The sequence below is a fragment of the Callospermophilus lateralis genome, chromosome 7, assembly GCF_048772815.1.
Source record: "Callospermophilus lateralis isolate mCalLat2 chromosome 7, mCalLat2.hap1, whole genome shotgun sequence".
Taxonomy (NCBI): domain Eukaryota; kingdom Metazoa; phylum Chordata; class Mammalia; order Rodentia; family Sciuridae; genus Callospermophilus; species Callospermophilus lateralis.
Window position 1 is genome coordinate 19,614,362 of NC_135311.1, and position 17,271 is coordinate 19,631,632.

Here is a 17,271-nt window from a genome sequence, read left to right on the forward strand (position 1 = left end):
AGGGAGAGATGACCCCTAAAGTGCAGGTCATGACCTGAGTGTATATCCTACTGCAGTACTGTGAGCCCACTCCTTCTACACAGAGAACTGCTACAGATATTAGTTAATAACTGTAGATGCCTCAGCTGTTTGCAATTAGGGATGAAGCATTCTAAATAAGAAGTTTCTAGACAAATGAAAATTACTTAAATGTCAAAATGTTTTAAAACTACCTTAATAGAATTTTTTTCCAAGACATTTCACATACTTTTTATCTTATTAAACTAACATAATTTGGACTAGCAGTGTAGCTCAGTGCTAGAGCATGTAGGCCCTTGGTTCAACCCCAGCACTTCAAAAAAAAAAAAAAAAAAGAAGAAAGAAAGAAAAAAACCCCGAACCTTACATAATGTTTCCCTAGGTGACCTGGTCACCACTACATTACAAAAATCATGCTGGAACATGAAATGCTCTCAAGGGGCCTCCTGAGCAGTCAAGAAACATACTAGAACAAGTATGTTTCTCTTTTCCCTTCTAGAGTGACCTTAACTTCATATGCCCTACATCTATTTTTCACCCCTGTTCATACTGCTTTTCAAGGGCCTAACATCTCTGGCAGTTCTCTGTTGGGGGAAACTGGCTTTAGCTCTCCTCGTTCCTTCAAGCCAGCCAACCTGAGCTCCTGCCTCCTGTTTGGCCAGCTAGCTCATCAGATGACCCAGTTAAGACTTCAGCTGAAAGCTTCATTCTGCAGCTACTTCTGAATTCAAAGTTATTCACAAGGGAAACACTTAGCTAAGTTGGGGCAGAGGCCAGGTGTTTACCGTTTTCTGTGCGTCTATAAGTACCGTCTGCAGTCATATCACTCCTGTGCTCTGCCTTCACACACATACCCCAAATCACACCCCTACAAAAGGAAGAATAAAAATGCAATGTGCTGCTCTACCTGCCTCATGATGATGTTAGCCAGAGTATTCATTCACAGGCATTCCCTGGGTGACTTCTGTTTGCCAGCCACTGGGCTGACTGATGAGCATACAGTGGTACAAGGCCTCACCAAGATCTAAGTGACACCATGCAAAGCTCTACTGAGCACCATGATCTTTAATATATGTGCAATTTTCAATTCAAGAATGATTTCCCAAAAACCAAAGGTCAGATGTTTTCACTGGTATGTGGAAGAAAAATCACAATAAACGAGAGAGAGAAGAGAAATTCAGTAGATTAGACAAAAGGAAATGAAAGGAAGAGAGAATTAGCAATAGGAAAGACAGTAAAATAGATCTAACATAATTTTCCTATGTACACATATGAAAATACTTAAGTGAATCCCACCATTGTGCCCACCCACAAGAATGGGGTCCTAATTTGGTTAGATTAAAACATATTCCATGTTGTATAATTTTATACAATTGGATTCTAGTGTTATGTATAACTAAGAAAAAACAATTTTAAAAAAATGGTACATCCCTACTCACAGGCACAAAGACATCTGCTTGATGGCATTTAACTCACAGAGGCAGCACTTCACTGCAGGACCAGGCCCTGGGATCTTACCTCCAGAGCAGTGGCTGAGTCCTCCAGTAGATACCTGGCAGGCTGCCTGTAGCCTTAAAGGGTCCAGAGGCTGGAGATCATGACCCACAAGGGGCTGGGGAGACACCACGTGAGGAGGGCCCACAGCAGTTTTGGTGAGGGTACTCTGTCGTACTTGAGTGTTACTCTTTTCACTAGTTCCTGCTCAAGAAACAAAGGAAGAATCGATTAAAGTTCAGAAAAGCAAGTGAAGGGACTGTATGTGTAGAGGAGAGAGTGGGATCACTGTCATTCCAATAAGCTGGAAGGCTTCCTAAAGAATGAAGTATTTTTAACAGTGCTTAAACAGCGGGTGTTTAGTCTACAGGAAGTAAGAGAAAAAGTTTTTAATAAAGGACAGGAACTGTTTAAAAGAGATTTCAGAAGCAAATAATAAGATGGGAGGGTGAATAAGTCAATATTCTTTATCAAAAGTCTCATATCAGGTTCACAAAAACCCCAGGTTCTGGGGTATAACCTACTTTATTTACCTTGCTCTGGGGAGAGGGCAAGAGTACTGAGTGCTTCCTCCAACATCTGGATTTGCTTGAGTAACTTTTCACCTTTGTCTGGAAGAGCCTGGATGTTCACCACTGCCAATGTGCTCTGAAAAACAGATCTATGAAATGGATTGCCCAAGTTGTTAGAGGGGTAGCTTCAGATTTTAAAAAGCCTAACTTGCCAAAATTCTGAAAGGATGGTCATTTAAGCATGCATGTAAAAACCAGGATTTTTTCCAAAGCTCAGCTCACTTACTAACCCTGAAAGTATAGGAAAGGCAGAAACTTAACATCCACTTAAAAAGCCTTCCCAATGAATATACTGAATAGTAAGGGTCTCCTAGCTGCACACCGCAAGTGATGCTCTGACCTTAGAAATAAAGCACAAGTCAAGAGTTACCTTCTTTTGTTTCAGTTGTGTTGTAAGGTACACACGCTGGGCAGCTGGATCGGAGGGTTCTTTCTTCTTGGAAATGTTCAAGGAAGCAGATGTTTTTCTTTGCATACTTTGAACAGGAAGTTGAAGGTTCTCTGACTTCGGTGAGTCCATAGTCGAGTCAAAGAGTAGGGGGCTTCCTGGATTACAGGAAACATCATCTTCCTCACTTTCACTACTGCTGGAGGCAGCAGGGCACCCCTCGCCCAGGGAAAGCCCTGGTGCTGCTTGTCCTTTAGGAGCAGGTCCCTGGGTCCCAGAGGGTGCCTGGAAATGCTCCTGGGGCAGCCTTTTCTGGAAGGTCTGCGTGCTGGGGCCATCCTTTGCCTTTGCTTCTTTAGCTTCCAAGTTCTTGAAGTGCTCCTTGCCGAGGTGACCCCCTTTTTGAGGCTGGCTTACTTGGTTCTGACCATGAACCTTCTGAGGCAAAAACTGGGTTTCCTTTTCTCTTGGAGATTCTGATTTGTTTTGAACATCTTTACTCTCACCATCTGACTTCTCCTGAGGAGATACAGATGGTCCTCTCGGCCCATTCCCTGGGTGCTGTCTGGATGTAATTCCTTTAGTTTCCTCTGTTGTCTCTTCTTGCTCCTCCTCTTGAATTTCAGATTGCTTTTTCTTTATTACCAGACTAGATGAGAACTCTTTCTCCATCAAGCAGTTAGATTCAGGCTTTTGATACATGGACTGGTCTCCTTTTTCCCTTGACTTCTTAGCAGCCATATTTTCCTCCCCTCCCCCTTTGACAAGCTGTTTCCAGAGAGCTGGGTTTTGATTCTTGTCAAGAACCTTGAATGGGTTTCTTGGCTGACTGGAAGGATGAGGAAATGGCTCAGATGTGTGCTGAGATTTATTGGTTACAGGATATTCTTTAGAATTAGGATCCTAAGGACAATGAAAATAATTAATCATAATATAAAATATTAATGCAACCCTCTTACTTAGGTGGCCTTTTTTCCTAGAGGAAATGGAAATTGTAACAGTAAAAGCAGTCCAATATTTCTAAACACTTCTACATCTAAAAAATAATAGATGCCAAACTCACATAGAATAGTTTCTTAACTTTCAATGCATGTTCCTTCTCTGTTCATAATCACACTTTCCAGGTCCTGACTATACCAAAGTGCTTTTACAATCATAGTAGTCACAATGTATACTTTTCAGTAAAACCCAATCTCTCAAGATGAAGTTTTCCCCAATCTAAACACTGTCCTACTATGCTCACTTTGATTTTGGCTTTCCGAAGGTTTCACTAGAAGAATCCATAATCATTCATTTAAGCTATATCTCTGCTAAAACAGTCTCATTGCCTCCCTAGATCTAGTTCCCTATGCATCAGATATCTGTAGAACATCTCCTAGTTTTATCTACCTATTTATCTATCTATACATCTATACTTAGTCAACACCAAAATCAAGTAGGTAGTAATCTGTAAGAAAACAGGGAAGTTAGCCAAGAAAATCTAATTTTTTTTCTAAATAGAATATCAACTGTATTTAAAAACCCTGAAAAATATTTAAGTGAAAGAAGAGGTAAATAATTAAATTTTGAATGTAACAATGGTACTTTGAAATAACAGTCCCTCTGGGTCTACCTTGTTAAAAGTTTTTCAGAGATAGTTTGATGACAAGCCACCAGTCAATAAGGCTTCAGGGTCTTTTCAGTCAACACCATGTGTTAAACAGGCTTAATATATGAGGTTGGAAAACACAAATAATCCCCACCTGCCAGGGAACACTTCCACACCAGTGTTTTCCCTCTGCCTTGCTTCTCGTGCATCGGAAGAATAACCTAATGAAATATAAAACATAAATAATTACAACTATGAAAATCCTTAAAATAAGAGGTGAGTTTATTTTTAATCCAAGAAAACATCTGGGAACTATTTGATCCTGGCTTTGGGAGATCATTTGAAACCAACTCTAATATATACATAAAAAGCACAGGATATTTTAAAGAACTAGGAAGGCAAAGATGACCTGGTAACCGGAGACAGCAGACAGGTTTGTTCTTTTTACTCTATAAAGAATGATTGAAAGGAGGCTGGGGTTGTGGATCAGTGGAAGAGCGCTTGCCTAGCACATGTGAGGCCCTGGGTTCAATCCTCAAGACCACATAAAAAAGTAAATGAATAAAATAAAGCCATTTTTAAAAAAGCTACCTCATTTAAAAAAAGAAAAAAATGACTGAAAGGGAGACACTGATCAGCAATGGCTGCTAAAATCAGAAAAAGATAACCAGACATTGTATGTGCTGGAAGGGAGGCCACAATACCACTTAAAAATGGATGCTGCAAAAACAAAAACAAAACAATAAGCCTAACAAACTAAAAACAAACCCAAATGGGATCAAACTTCTAGATCCAATTACCAACTCACAGAAAGTACAAACAGAGGCACATATAAAACTAAATCATGGGGGAATAGAATGTGCATAATCATGACACTAGGAACAACCACAGGACCTGATTCCTTTGACAAATTACAATGCATTTTCTCAGTAGTCCCAACTATGCTTTGTCTTTTGTACATAATGGTTAAGAATTAATAAATAAAATTGAACCAACTGATTTTTTCTCATTAACCAAAATGATTCCTAAAAACTATGAATCAGTTAGAGGTTTAAAAGTGCATACTTGTTTAAATAGGTAATGTACTCAATCAAAGGAATAAAGAGAGAAAAGCTTCCTCCATACTCTATTTACCCTATTCACCTCCCTCCCAATATGTAACCATTCTTATCTTTCTATTCACCTTTCCAAAAATTTTCAAGTCCATAGTCAAGCCAAAATTATTAAAAATATTTTTGAAATTATTAAATTTAAATATTTAAATATTAAAAATGTTTAAAAAGTATATAAAATTACCTTTAGGCCATGTGAATAGGTTACATAAAACCAATTATGTTTAGATTTGAGTCCTATTCCCAAAATAGCTCATATGTACATGTAAATATTCAAACATCTGAAAAAATGTGAAGACTGAAAACACCTCTGATCCCAATCATTTCAAAAAAGGTATACTCAATCTGTACTAAATATCTTTTTTTTTTTTTACTTGATATACCTTGGAAATTCTTCCGTTAGAATGTATATATGAAGAGCTTCCTCATTCATCTATTTATCTATCTATACATCTATCTCTCTCTATATATTTTTTGCAACTGACGTTTTCATCCATCTATCTATATATCTATGTGTCTATCTATCTATCTATATATTTTTTTACAATTGAAGTTTTCATCTTCGTGATGTTACATCATTCTTAATCAAACCCCTCCTCATGGACAATGGAATCTTTACTGGAAGGATTTCATTGACAGGATCTATTTTAAAGCCCAATCATGTAGACTTTCAAGGAAGGCCAAAACTTAGAGAAAGAAGAAAACACATATTGAGCATCCATGTGCTGGGCATAGTCCTAAAATGCTTTACTTAACATTCTTAAGTAATATAGCAAAGTAAAACTGATTAATTAATTTAATTAATCCAGATTAGTTATCTGGGTGGGTTTCTCTATTTTTAGAATAAAAAAATTGTTGTTACCAGGAACACCTGTTATCTCAGCTAGTCACAAAGCTGAAGCAGAAGGATTACAAATCTGAGGCTGGCCTGGGCAATTTAGTGTGGCCTTGTCTCAAAAAAAAAAAAAAAAAAAATAGCCACTGAGAATATAGCTCAGTGACAGAGGACCCCTGGGTTCAATCTCCAATACTGCAAATTGTAAATCCATGAAGATGACAGTAGAAAAGTAGAAATATATTCTCATAGAGAAAGCAGATACTGATTCTACTTAAGGAACAGTATAATTTCTGCAGTGTATTAATTATTTTTCAGGACAGAGGTTATTAGCAATAATGAAGACAAAACCAGTTAGAGGAAGCCAGACCTCTTCAATCCTATTTCCTCACCAGAAGGTAAAACCTCCCTTCTTATTAAGAGCAACTGTCCATGGGCAAACTAAAAAATAAATATTAAAATTCTCTCTCTCATAAAAAAAAAAAAAGAGCAACTGTCCAACCCAGCACAGCACTGCCAAGCCTATTCACTTCAGCAAGGTAGAGTCTCTCAAGCTCCAGAACCTTCTTCGGGTGGCTGGAATCCCAGCACTACCACACAATTAGCTCTGAGCCATCAGACACTGGACACTGTACTTGACTATTCCCTGTGGCAGTTTCCTCCTCTGTGAAGTAGAAAACAAAGCAAAACAATAACATTTATGCCTTCTGGTCAATTTGAAGATTAAATGCATTAATAAATGTAGAGCTAAATCATAAACTCATTCTTGCCAATCATTTTGTTTATTTATTATCCACATTTCTACTTATTGCTGTTTTGCCTATAACACTTTTTTTTTAAAAAAAGAGTGAGAGAGAGAGAGGAAGAGAGAGAGAGAATTTTTTTAATATTTATTTTTTTTTAGTTTTTTCGGCGGACACAACATCTTTGTTTGTATGTGGTGCTGAAGATCGAACCCGGGCCGCACGCATGCCAGGCGAGCGCGCTACTGCTTGAGCCACATCCCCAGCCCCCTAATAACACTTTTTGTCCTATGAACATTTTTAAGGTCACTCAAGGTCAAGTTCAAGTCTCAGTTCTTCCACATTCTCAGTAACCTTTATTGATGTTAGAGTCACATCTGAACACATTCAATTTAGTGCTCTAACTGGCAGGTGGAGTGCTCCCCGTCTTGCTATGTCTAATGCTTATCCCAACTGTGTCAAAGGACCCTTAGGGGTAGAATCTACATCTTTATATGCTCCATCACTAGAAAAACATAAAGCTGGATTTTACCTCATTCTTTTACACTAAAATTCAAGATAGAACAAAAATGGAAAATACAGTATTTGAAGAAACAGAGATGCATGTTTTTGTAACCCTAAAGTGAAAAAGGCTTTTCTAAGATGACATAAAATTCTAAAGTTGAGAGATAAAGAATTTAGTAATTTTAACCACGTAAAAGTTTTAAAGTTTCATGTGGCAAAAATACTCTAAGGAAAATAATATGTAACAGGCAACTGTGAAAAAGTCATTGCCATACAAATACGACAAAGAGCTAAAATTCTTTACAAACAAGAATATTTCACTGGCCTCCACAGTGCATGATACTCTACAGCACCTAGTAAGTCCTGATTTTATGAGTGGGGTTCTTCATGGTTGGTGGGCCTGAGGGCCTTTGCAGGGATCTGGCTCATGCCCAAATGCTTCTCTATCATCACTCCACCCATTATATTGGAGCTAGATACGCTGCAGCTCAATTTTACCCAATCACCCACAACACAGGAGTTTTGCAGACATGTAGGTATTATTAAAAGTAAAACATTGTGAAAATCCACTACAACCAGCTATTTTAAAGTACTAAAATGTTTTACCTATTTGTAGACAAAGGAGTATTTCCATCTCTTTTGATCCCATGTGTTTGAAAAGAACAGCAGATAGATAAAAAGGAGAGAACCTGAACTTGGGAGCTTGAAGACAAGACCCAACAGAGTGTGCCATATGTCAAGGCAGGATTTCTTCCCTGTGGGTTTCTGAGAGTCTATCCTAGTTTTTCTTATTTGCTGTACACAGAATGCCATATCCGAAGAGCTAGTCACATGCTGGAGAGTGATGCCATCTGGCGTTTAAATCAAAGAACTACATGTAAATGCAGCTACACCACAGGGTACAAAAAACAGGCATCTTAACCATGGCTGACCCCCTACTCTATTTACTCCCTACTCAGTTCCTTTGTTGCACCTGTCTCCTGGCTTTGTTAAGCCTAGCATAATCAGCATCATAGTATTAGTCAGAGGGTATAAAACATTCAAGTTCTTGAACAGAAAACTCAATTTGCAAGAAGGATAGGCAGTCCTCAAGATCCTTCTTATAAGTGCTGGCTAAATGCCATTCCTGTTTGCTAAGGAAATCATCATCTATGTGCTTATTTATTTCTGCTTAAATTCTCAGTCTGTACCTGGTGCTCTTTGTTTTTTCTTTTAATTTGTTGTATTTTATTTGTCCCAACTCATCTTTTTTGGGGAGGGTGGGAGGTACTGGGAATTGAGCCCAGGGGCACTTTGTCACTGAGCTACATCTCCAGCCCTTTTTATTTTTTGAGACAAGGTCTCACTTAGTTGCTTAGGACCTCACTAAATTGCTGAGGCTGGTTTTGAACGAAAAATCCTCCTGTCTAAGCCTCTGGAGTTGCTGGGATACAAGTGTGTACCACTACGCCTGGCCCAAAATAATTTTGGGGTGGAGGGATACTGGGAATTGAACTCAGGAACACTCAATTATTGAGCCGTATCCCCAACCCTATTTTGTATTTTATTTAGAGACAGGGTCTCACTGAATTGCTTAGCGCCTCACTCTTGTAGAGGCTGGCTTTGAACCCGCAATCCTCCTGCCTCAATCCCCAGAGCCCCTGGGATTATAAGGCATACATCACCATGCCCAGCCCAAAATTATCTTTTTAAAGCTTCAGTACCTATCTCCTAGTGAGTGTTCTGGATCTGGGCAAAAAGAAAACATTTAGCAGACTTGCCTTATCTACCTAACACAAGGACTGTTAATGACAAGTGCTCAAGATTCCACCTTCAGCCTAGCTCTCCACTCAGAGCTGCACATTTACTTTTACAGCTGACTTCACATTCACTTCATACACAATTAGTCCATAGCTATACCTCTTACAACACATCCAAATCCTCTACTGATGTTACCTTTCCCTCCCTGTCCCGCTTAATATAAAATCATCTCCCAGAAACCCCAACTTAACAACTACTCACTGAGCACTAATAATGTGCCAAACACCAGACTGAGCATACAACACTTTCTCTCGGAATACTCACAGCTCAGGAAAGTCGGGGCTGCCAACTTTCTCACTATTCCAGATGAGAGCATGGATGGAAATGCCCTACCAGGAAACATGTCTTATCAACTCTAATTCTCTATGCAAATTTTCTCCTGCCTAACTGCACTCAGCTTCACTGCCACTGCCTCCGTTCAGGCCCATGTCTTTCTTTCACTTAGAGAAAGCAGGTATGTTTGCAATCAGCTGGATCTGAGTCCCAGCAAAGTCATTTCAAAACCACAGGACCTCAATGGCTTTTCTAATCTCTCTAGTGGCATTTCCTCCTCTGCCTGTAAAATAGAGCTATTGAAATGAAAGATAAGAGCTAATGAACATGCCGTGTAGTAGGTATTCAATACTAACTATTATTTCAGCCTTTTGCTTCCATTCTGTTCACTTTTTAATCACCATGATCCTTTTAATGCAAATTGGAAATCCTTCAGTTCCCTTCTGCCACCTACGACAGTGTTTCTGTATTGCAGCAGATCCCTAGTGGTATGAAAATGATTTTAAATATCAGGAGTACATCCAGATTTCATGTAATAAAGGCTTACCAGACCCACTGTACCAGCAGAAAATGATGTAAAGATGAAAATTTTTAAAAATCCCACTTATAATTGCATTGAAAAACATAATCAATGAGGAAAATGATCTAACAATTTTAAGGTTATAAACAACTGTGCCATGTTCATGAATTGAAAAACTCATATAGATCTCCAAAAATTGATCTATATAAGTTCAATGCAATTCCAACAGGATTTTCTGTGGAAATTTAAAAAGCTGATCCTACATTTTATAAGCAAATTCAAAAATCCTAGAATGGCCAACATAATCTTGAAAAAGGACAAAGGTGGAAGATTCACACTATTTTACCTGATTGTGTAAGAATATGTAAATGGATCAGTGGCACAAATTAGCAACCTCAGAAATAGACCAATCTTATGCAGTCAATTGATTTTCTACAAAGATGCTAATGATTTTTCAATGGAGAAAGGAAAATCTTCAAAATATGGCACTAAAATAAAATTAGGTAACATATGAAAAAGTAAATGAACCTCTACCCACAGTAGACAAAATTAATTTGAGACAGATTATAGACCTAAGTGAAAAAAAAAAAACTACATCCCTGAAAATCTATCTACTGGAGATATTGTGATCTTGGCATAGGCAAAGATTTCTAGAAAGAAAACAAAAAACACAAATCATAAAATAATAATAAACCAGACTTCATAAAAATTAAAAATTGTGTTCTTCAAAAAAAAAGTTAAGAAAATGAAAACCAAAGACTGAGGGAAAAAAATCCACAATATGTTAAAAAAACTTGTACAAAGAACTACTCCTACTCAATAGCGAAAAGACAAATAACAACATTTTTAAAACAGGCAAAAATCTCAAAAGTTATGCTGTATTATTCTATAATGTAACAAATTTGAAAAGACAAAATTTTAGAAATGGAGAACAGATTTATGGTTCCTGGGGGTGAAGGAGAGAGAAGGAGGGTATGGTTACACAAGCAGAACAGAAGGAATCCTGTGGTGAAGGAACTATTCGTTTTTCTGACTGAATATGATGAATATGTAAAACTACACACGTACAAAATTATATAAAACTAAACATATACAAAGTAGTATGAGTATAAAGTTCACTTTACAAATAAGATCAGTACATTGTATCAATGTCAATATCCTGATTGTTTTGCAAATGTTACTATTGGAAAAAACTTGGTAAAGGCTACAGGGGACCTCACTACATTATTTTTTACAAACTGCAAGTTAATCTAAGATCACTCAATGAAAATTTTAATTAAAAATATATTTAAAATATTTAAACAGATACTTCACTAAAGATTTTCGGAAAGCAAATAAGTACATAAAATAAATGATGGTACATTCATAAATGGAATTAAATTTAGCAATAAAAAGTGAACTACTGACATTTATGGATAAATTTATGGATAAATTTCACAGATGTTGTTAAGTAAAAGCAGTCAGATACAAGAATACATAAAATATAATTTAACTGATATGAAGTTCAAAAACACGCAAAACAAATCTCAAGTGATAAAAACCAAGTAGAGTAGAGAGGGGCAGAATTAATTGGAATGAAGAAAATGGTAGTTACTGGGGTGAGGGAGTAGAGAGGGACAGAATTAATTGGAATGAAGAAAATGGTAGTTACTGGGGTGATATTTTGAGTTGGAGCTTAGTTTCTCAAACATTTCTCAAAACTCAACCAGTTGAATTCAAGTTCTATGCATCTTACTATACATGTAAATCAATTAAGGAAACAGTAGTGTGGGCGTTACTCATGTATATAAAAATTGTGAAATTGATACTTTATTGTCTATTTTGGAGTGGGAGAGGCAGAGATCTAAAAATACAAAAATAGTTATTCTAATAGTTTAATGTTAATATAATTATTTTATATAGAATATTATACAAAGACTATCACATCCTGGCCCCTGCCTTCCTGGTCAACTTTATCTCCTGAAGTCGCACTAACATATCTGCTATAATCAGAGGTAGAGTGTGTGCTTAGCTTAGGTCTTGGATTCAATCCGCAGCATTGCAATAAATAAAGCTTTCATTTTACAGAATTCCCTGCCTTTCCCAATCCCCATATAAAGGAAACTACAATTTGAGTTACCATTTGTTAGGCCTTTTTACATATTACCTCGTTCTATTACCAGAACTAAATGACAATAAGTTGGTGGGCTGATGTTATTAGCTCCCTGCAAATCAGAAAGGAACAGTGGTAGAGCTGTCTACCCAGAAATTAACCACAAGTCTGGCTTCTCAGATTAATGAGTTGCTCAGCAGTTAGGGAATAACAGCCCTGGAGATACTCAATACATATAGAAATGCTATTTATTTTTCAATGGCGACTTTAAAAAAAAAAAAAAAAATCCAAAAAATATCTCAGCTAAGACTCTTTGGGTTGGAGGGAACAGAAAACTGTTCCTTTTGGATACTTACCTGCATTCTTTCTTGCCCTGTAGTGGAAACAAACTCTGAAGCTCTACCACAAAGTCCTCATGCAATAAACAATGAGAAACAGGAATGCTAGAGAAAAAAAAAAGAACATTTTGTTTTAAGAGCAAGGAATACAGCAACATCCTAAAAATAAACTGAAACTATTGGTTTAAACCAAGAATCTGTGGAGAGCCTCTAATGGATTTGTAAATCCCACACACTCCTCTATCTATATGCTTTTCTGAGCATAGGGTAGATAGCTTCCATTTCTTTCCACTTCCTCAAATAAAACATGATGATAAAGACCTTTTTCTTGATGACTCAAATGTTTACAACTGCACTGACTCTACACTGCAGTACCACAGACTAATGACTGAAGTCTAAGATTAGGTGTGAGGCCCTACATGAATTTTCCTCGGATTCTTCCGTTAATCTTTATACCTTAATAACCTATAAGCTGTCACATAGCATTATTCACATGCTTACCTCTAACAATATGTAATTAATTTACTTCTTGTCTGACATACGCAAACTACTACTCTCTCCCAACTTACTAGGAAAAAAAATTAAGTGTGTATAACATTCAAGAGTAAACAGGTTTGTGTAAAAGGTCTAAAGTACTCTCCTATGACTCTTGAAACTTTTTTGGCCTATATTCTGGTTATCAGATATATTCTAAATATGTCAAGTTTATCAAATATTTGTCCTCACGTGAACTAGTTCATGTAGCAGTACATTTGTATAAATGGCACCCTATATAGGAGCATGTTTATCTTGACGTAAATCTGAGTCAGATGCCACGATCAACGCTAACTCCTATGAATGTGAACATGCTTGTATCTCTCAAAATCTGTGCTGGGTACTGAATCTAAGAGGTCCAGTATATTTAAAAACTAGAAATAAACGGTAAAGGGTCAGCAGTGGTGCTGCATGCCTGTAATCCCACAACTTGGAAGGCTGAGACAGGAGGATCATAAATTCAAGGTCAGTCTCATCAACTTAGTGAGACCCTGTCTAAAAATAAAAATGAAAAGGAGTAAGGATGTACCTCATTACCCTGGGTTCAATCCCCAGTTCCAAAACAAACAGACAAGCACAAATCCAGTAAACGCTGATATAATGATATGCTTTTGATCTGAGAGAGCCTGAGTATTATTTATTGGTTCCTTCTATTCTAACATTTGACTGCTTTACTCAAATACTAAAATCACTTTGTATTAAACTGTTTCCCAGTAATTTCTTTTAAACAATAAAAAAAAACTTTTTAGAGGGCTAAAAAATTATTTTTGGTAAAAGTCTGAAAAAGAATCCAAAGTCTTTGACTTCGTTTCAAAGCAAAACAAAGATACAAATCATATAATTCATGGAAGGGGAACATGAGAAATTAATAAACATATTGAAAGGATACTTTATTTTCTACTACAAATTTCCATTATATGCTTTACATGATATTAATAATTTTACCAAGTTCAGCTGAATAGACAGCAAGAAGAAATGTTTGACGATGTGATAGTTTTCGGTTCACTTAAAAAAACATAGGCACCTGATGTGATAAAATAACAACACTCAAGACTAACTTTTCTCACTTCAGAGAAGATGCCTAACGTTTCTGGATCTGTTTTCAAGTCTGTAAACCTGAGTACTGATGTTTCTTTCAGCGCTAATCCCTAAAAAGAAATGTTTTGTCATCAACATCACTATTTAGACACAGAGTCCTATTTTAAGAAAAGGACTGATAATCTAGTGACCACTGTTTTAACTCCAAATATTTAAAAACCAGTCCAGCCTAAAACTAGTGCAAAACAGGAACAGATTATTCTTAAATAGGCCTATTGTTTGTCCTCACTTCTTTAAAGGAAGGGTGGAATGTCCAAGCTGAAGGGAGTGGTTAAGGCGCGACAGGTGACCAGAAATCAAACACTGCAAGAGGCTGGAAGAAACTAAAAGGATCCCTGTTTTACACGCGGGGAAATCCAAGGCCCAGGAGGGGAAAGTAACCACACTTGGGTCACACAAGCACAGTTGGTGGGGGCCTCTTCCCAAACACCCCGATGACTCGGAATTATCAACTACTCTGAGGGTGCCCGCACAGCACGGGACGAGCAGCTCCCCTGGGAGGCTCAGGCGGACACTGGGAATGCTGCCCAGCTCGAGACCTACTCGGTGGTCTTCACGAAGCTGCAAGAGTCCTCTCGGCACACATAAAAGCTCTTTCCTTTATTCGGGCCATCGCGGACTCCGGTTTTCAAAAGGCAGAAGGTCCCTGAGGAGACAAGGAGGTCACCAACAATTACGCCACGCTAGCTCAATGGCAGGGGCGAGTGGGGTGGACTTACGCATTCGGCCTCTTACCGTGCTCGGGACACTCGACTCCTTCCATAGCGCCCCTTCTCCCACGCCCGCAAAGCCCAGTCCCCAATCTCCGCTTCCGCCTTTTACTCCGTCCCGCCGCGGCTCGGAGCCAATCATCATTCACCTCTTGTGGCCACACCCCCCTCCCACCCCCACAATTCAGCGCGGGCCCTCGCTGTTATCTACCAATCATATAACAAACTCGCTCATCTCCAGCCAATCACAGCCGCCCTCAGGCAGGGCGCGCGCCGAAATCAAAGACGGAATGAGGGGGCGTGGAGGACCTGACGTTTGCCGGCTGGGGCGTGGCTGAGGCTGGAGAAGCTTCCAGACCACGCTAAGACATACAGATCCTAGAAGAAGGAAGAGCGAGACGGAGGCCCAGGCGATTCTAGTCTAGCACTGAGACCAAGAAGCGGCTCTAGAGGGAACACGAGTCCAGCTACTGAAGGCCTGAGCTTCGCAGCCATCTCTGAGTCGGGCCCTTTTTGGGTGCCTGCCCTGGACGCTGCCGCTGCGATTGAGTCCTGAGGAGCAGTCACTGTAGGCGGAGCCGCTGAATTTGGCAGCGCCTGAGCGGCGGGAGCTGGGTGATGGGGACAGTCCTTTATGGCAGCCGCGGTGAATTGTAAAGTCTGTAATAACGCAGGCAGAAACAGTCCTTTAAATTTGCTTAGCGCTTTAGATTTCAGAAAGTGCTTGCACATAAAAGTCTCTTCATTCAACAACCTGCTGAGATGGGCAGCATCTAATAGGCTATCCCCCAAAGCTCACCCAAGTTAAAAGAGTCATTGAGTGGGCGATGTAAGGACAGGTACACAGGTCTGCATTCCAGGGCTAGAATCCTTTCCACCACGCAGCTGGCTTTGCTTTTTTCTTTTCGTTTTCCCATGTGGGAATCAAATCCAGGGCCTTGTACATGCTAGGCAAGCACTGAGCCACAGCCTTCTGCCTAGTTAGTCCCAAGGCCCTCTTAGTGTGAAAGCACTGTTTTAAGTGGCAAAGTGGAAACAAAAAGAGGGCAGTGTTTAAATTTAGCGAAGGCAGAATTTACTTTGTATGTTTTATGTTATCACACCTTTTCTACTAGTGTGCTTTTTTTTTTTTTTAAGTTTCTAGGTTATAGGTGGACACAACGTCTTTATTTTACTTTATGTGGTGCTGAGGATGGAACCCAGTGCCTCACATATGCTAGGCGAGCGCTCTGCCTTCTGAGCCCCAGCCCCAGCCACTATTAGTGTGCTTTTGTAATTTAACAAAACCAAAAGTTGAAGGAAACAAAAGGGAGTGTATTTGAAATTGTTATCAGTTCTATTAGTCAACAGAAATGGAGGAATAGATAGGAAAGATTTGTTGCAAACGAGATGGCTTCATATTACAGCAATTGAGGACCATATGTCTTAGGCATATGGAGTGGCACATGCAACTGTTACAGGGACAGGAGGATGGAAAATCTGTAATGTCTAGGAAATCTGGGCTATATGACAAATGTAAATGTTATTGGGAGTCTAGAAGACAAATCTGTGGTATCATTTATTAATTTAACAGTACTTACTAAGTACATTTTTGTGTGTCCAATGTGGAGTAGTACTCGGGAAATACAAAATTCATGTCTTCACATTCACACAAAGTTTAAAACAAATATTATAAAGACAAGGAGCTTACTGAATAGAGGAGACTGAACTGGCACATATTGAAAACTTAAATAGCAATATGAAATAATATTTAAATGTCAAGATGAATGGAATTAGCAGTAAACTCCAGAGGGCTAGAAAAAGAAATGTCTGGAATTTCCAAAGTGAAGTTAGTTTTTCTGCGAAACACCAACTCTTGAGATAAGAGAGATCAAACAAACAAGTGGAGGCATTATCATTATTCCCAGTTATAATTCTTGTAATTTAGAGATTTTTATGTACATGTTAAATAGGTGATATATATGGGAACATAAATACTAGATTTGTAGGAAGAGGGGCATGGTAATTGATTTTCTTGAATAATATTATTTTGAAACAATAAGACAAAATCAAGTCTTCAACTATCACATTTAAAAAGAAGTTTCTCATGAATTGCAGTGGTGCAGGCCTGTAATTTTAGTGACTAGGGAAGCTGTGGCAGAAGAATCACAAGTTCAAAGCCCCTGTCTCAAAATAAAATAAAAAGGACTAGGGATATAGCTCAATGGTTAAGCACCCCTTGGTTCAATCCCCAGTACCAAAACAAAACAAAAATGATGAAGCTTTTCCTCTACAAGCAGATATCTCAGGTTCAAGCCCACAAAAGGGTACACAACAAATTACAGAAAGGGGGAATATTTCTTCATTAAGTTGGGGATGTGTAGTTCAAATTTCATCCCTGGACAGCTTAGCTCACCTAGGCATATTTAAAAGTGTGGGGAAAAAAATACCTTGGACATTGGATGAAAGATGATCATAATTAAAGATATTTTTAATTAATTTTTATGCCTCATGGAAAAAAACTGACGTATATAATATACATTTTTCAGTATACATGAGCATATTTGTATTAATGCCTCTTAATTTGTAAATATATTTTATGTTTATATTCATAGTCTATACAAAACTGGAGAAACTTTGGAGAATGTGCTTTGTGGGCCTCTTAATTTTGAG

At 38.3% G+C, this 17,271-nt stretch overlaps 1 protein-coding gene across 1 annotated transcript in view; it reads right to left on the reverse strand.

The window, feature by feature from the left end:
- Ttf2 (transcription termination factor 2) overlaps positions 1 to 14,711 on the reverse strand; it is a 39,523-nt gene extending 24,812 nt beyond the window's left edge. Inside the window, exons 1-7 of the mRNA XM_076862829.1 lie at positions 14,645 to 14,711; positions 14,453 to 14,555; positions 12,296 to 12,382; positions 4,215 to 4,281; positions 2,455 to 3,375; positions 2,046 to 2,160; positions 1,537 to 1,716 (exon numbers count right to left, since the gene is read on the reverse strand). Of these exons, the coding sequence (XP_076718944.1) occupies positions 1,537 to 1,716; positions 2,046 to 2,160; positions 2,455 to 3,375; positions 4,215 to 4,281; positions 12,296 to 12,382; positions 14,453 to 14,555; positions 14,645 to 14,672 (1,501 nt within the window). The 5' untranslated portion in view covers positions 14,673 to 14,711. The remainder of the gene's footprint in view (positions 1 to 1,536; positions 1,717 to 2,045; positions 2,161 to 2,454; positions 3,376 to 4,214; positions 4,282 to 12,295; positions 12,383 to 14,452; positions 14,556 to 14,644) is intronic.
- Positions 14,712 to 17,271: the final 2,560 nt, after the last annotated feature.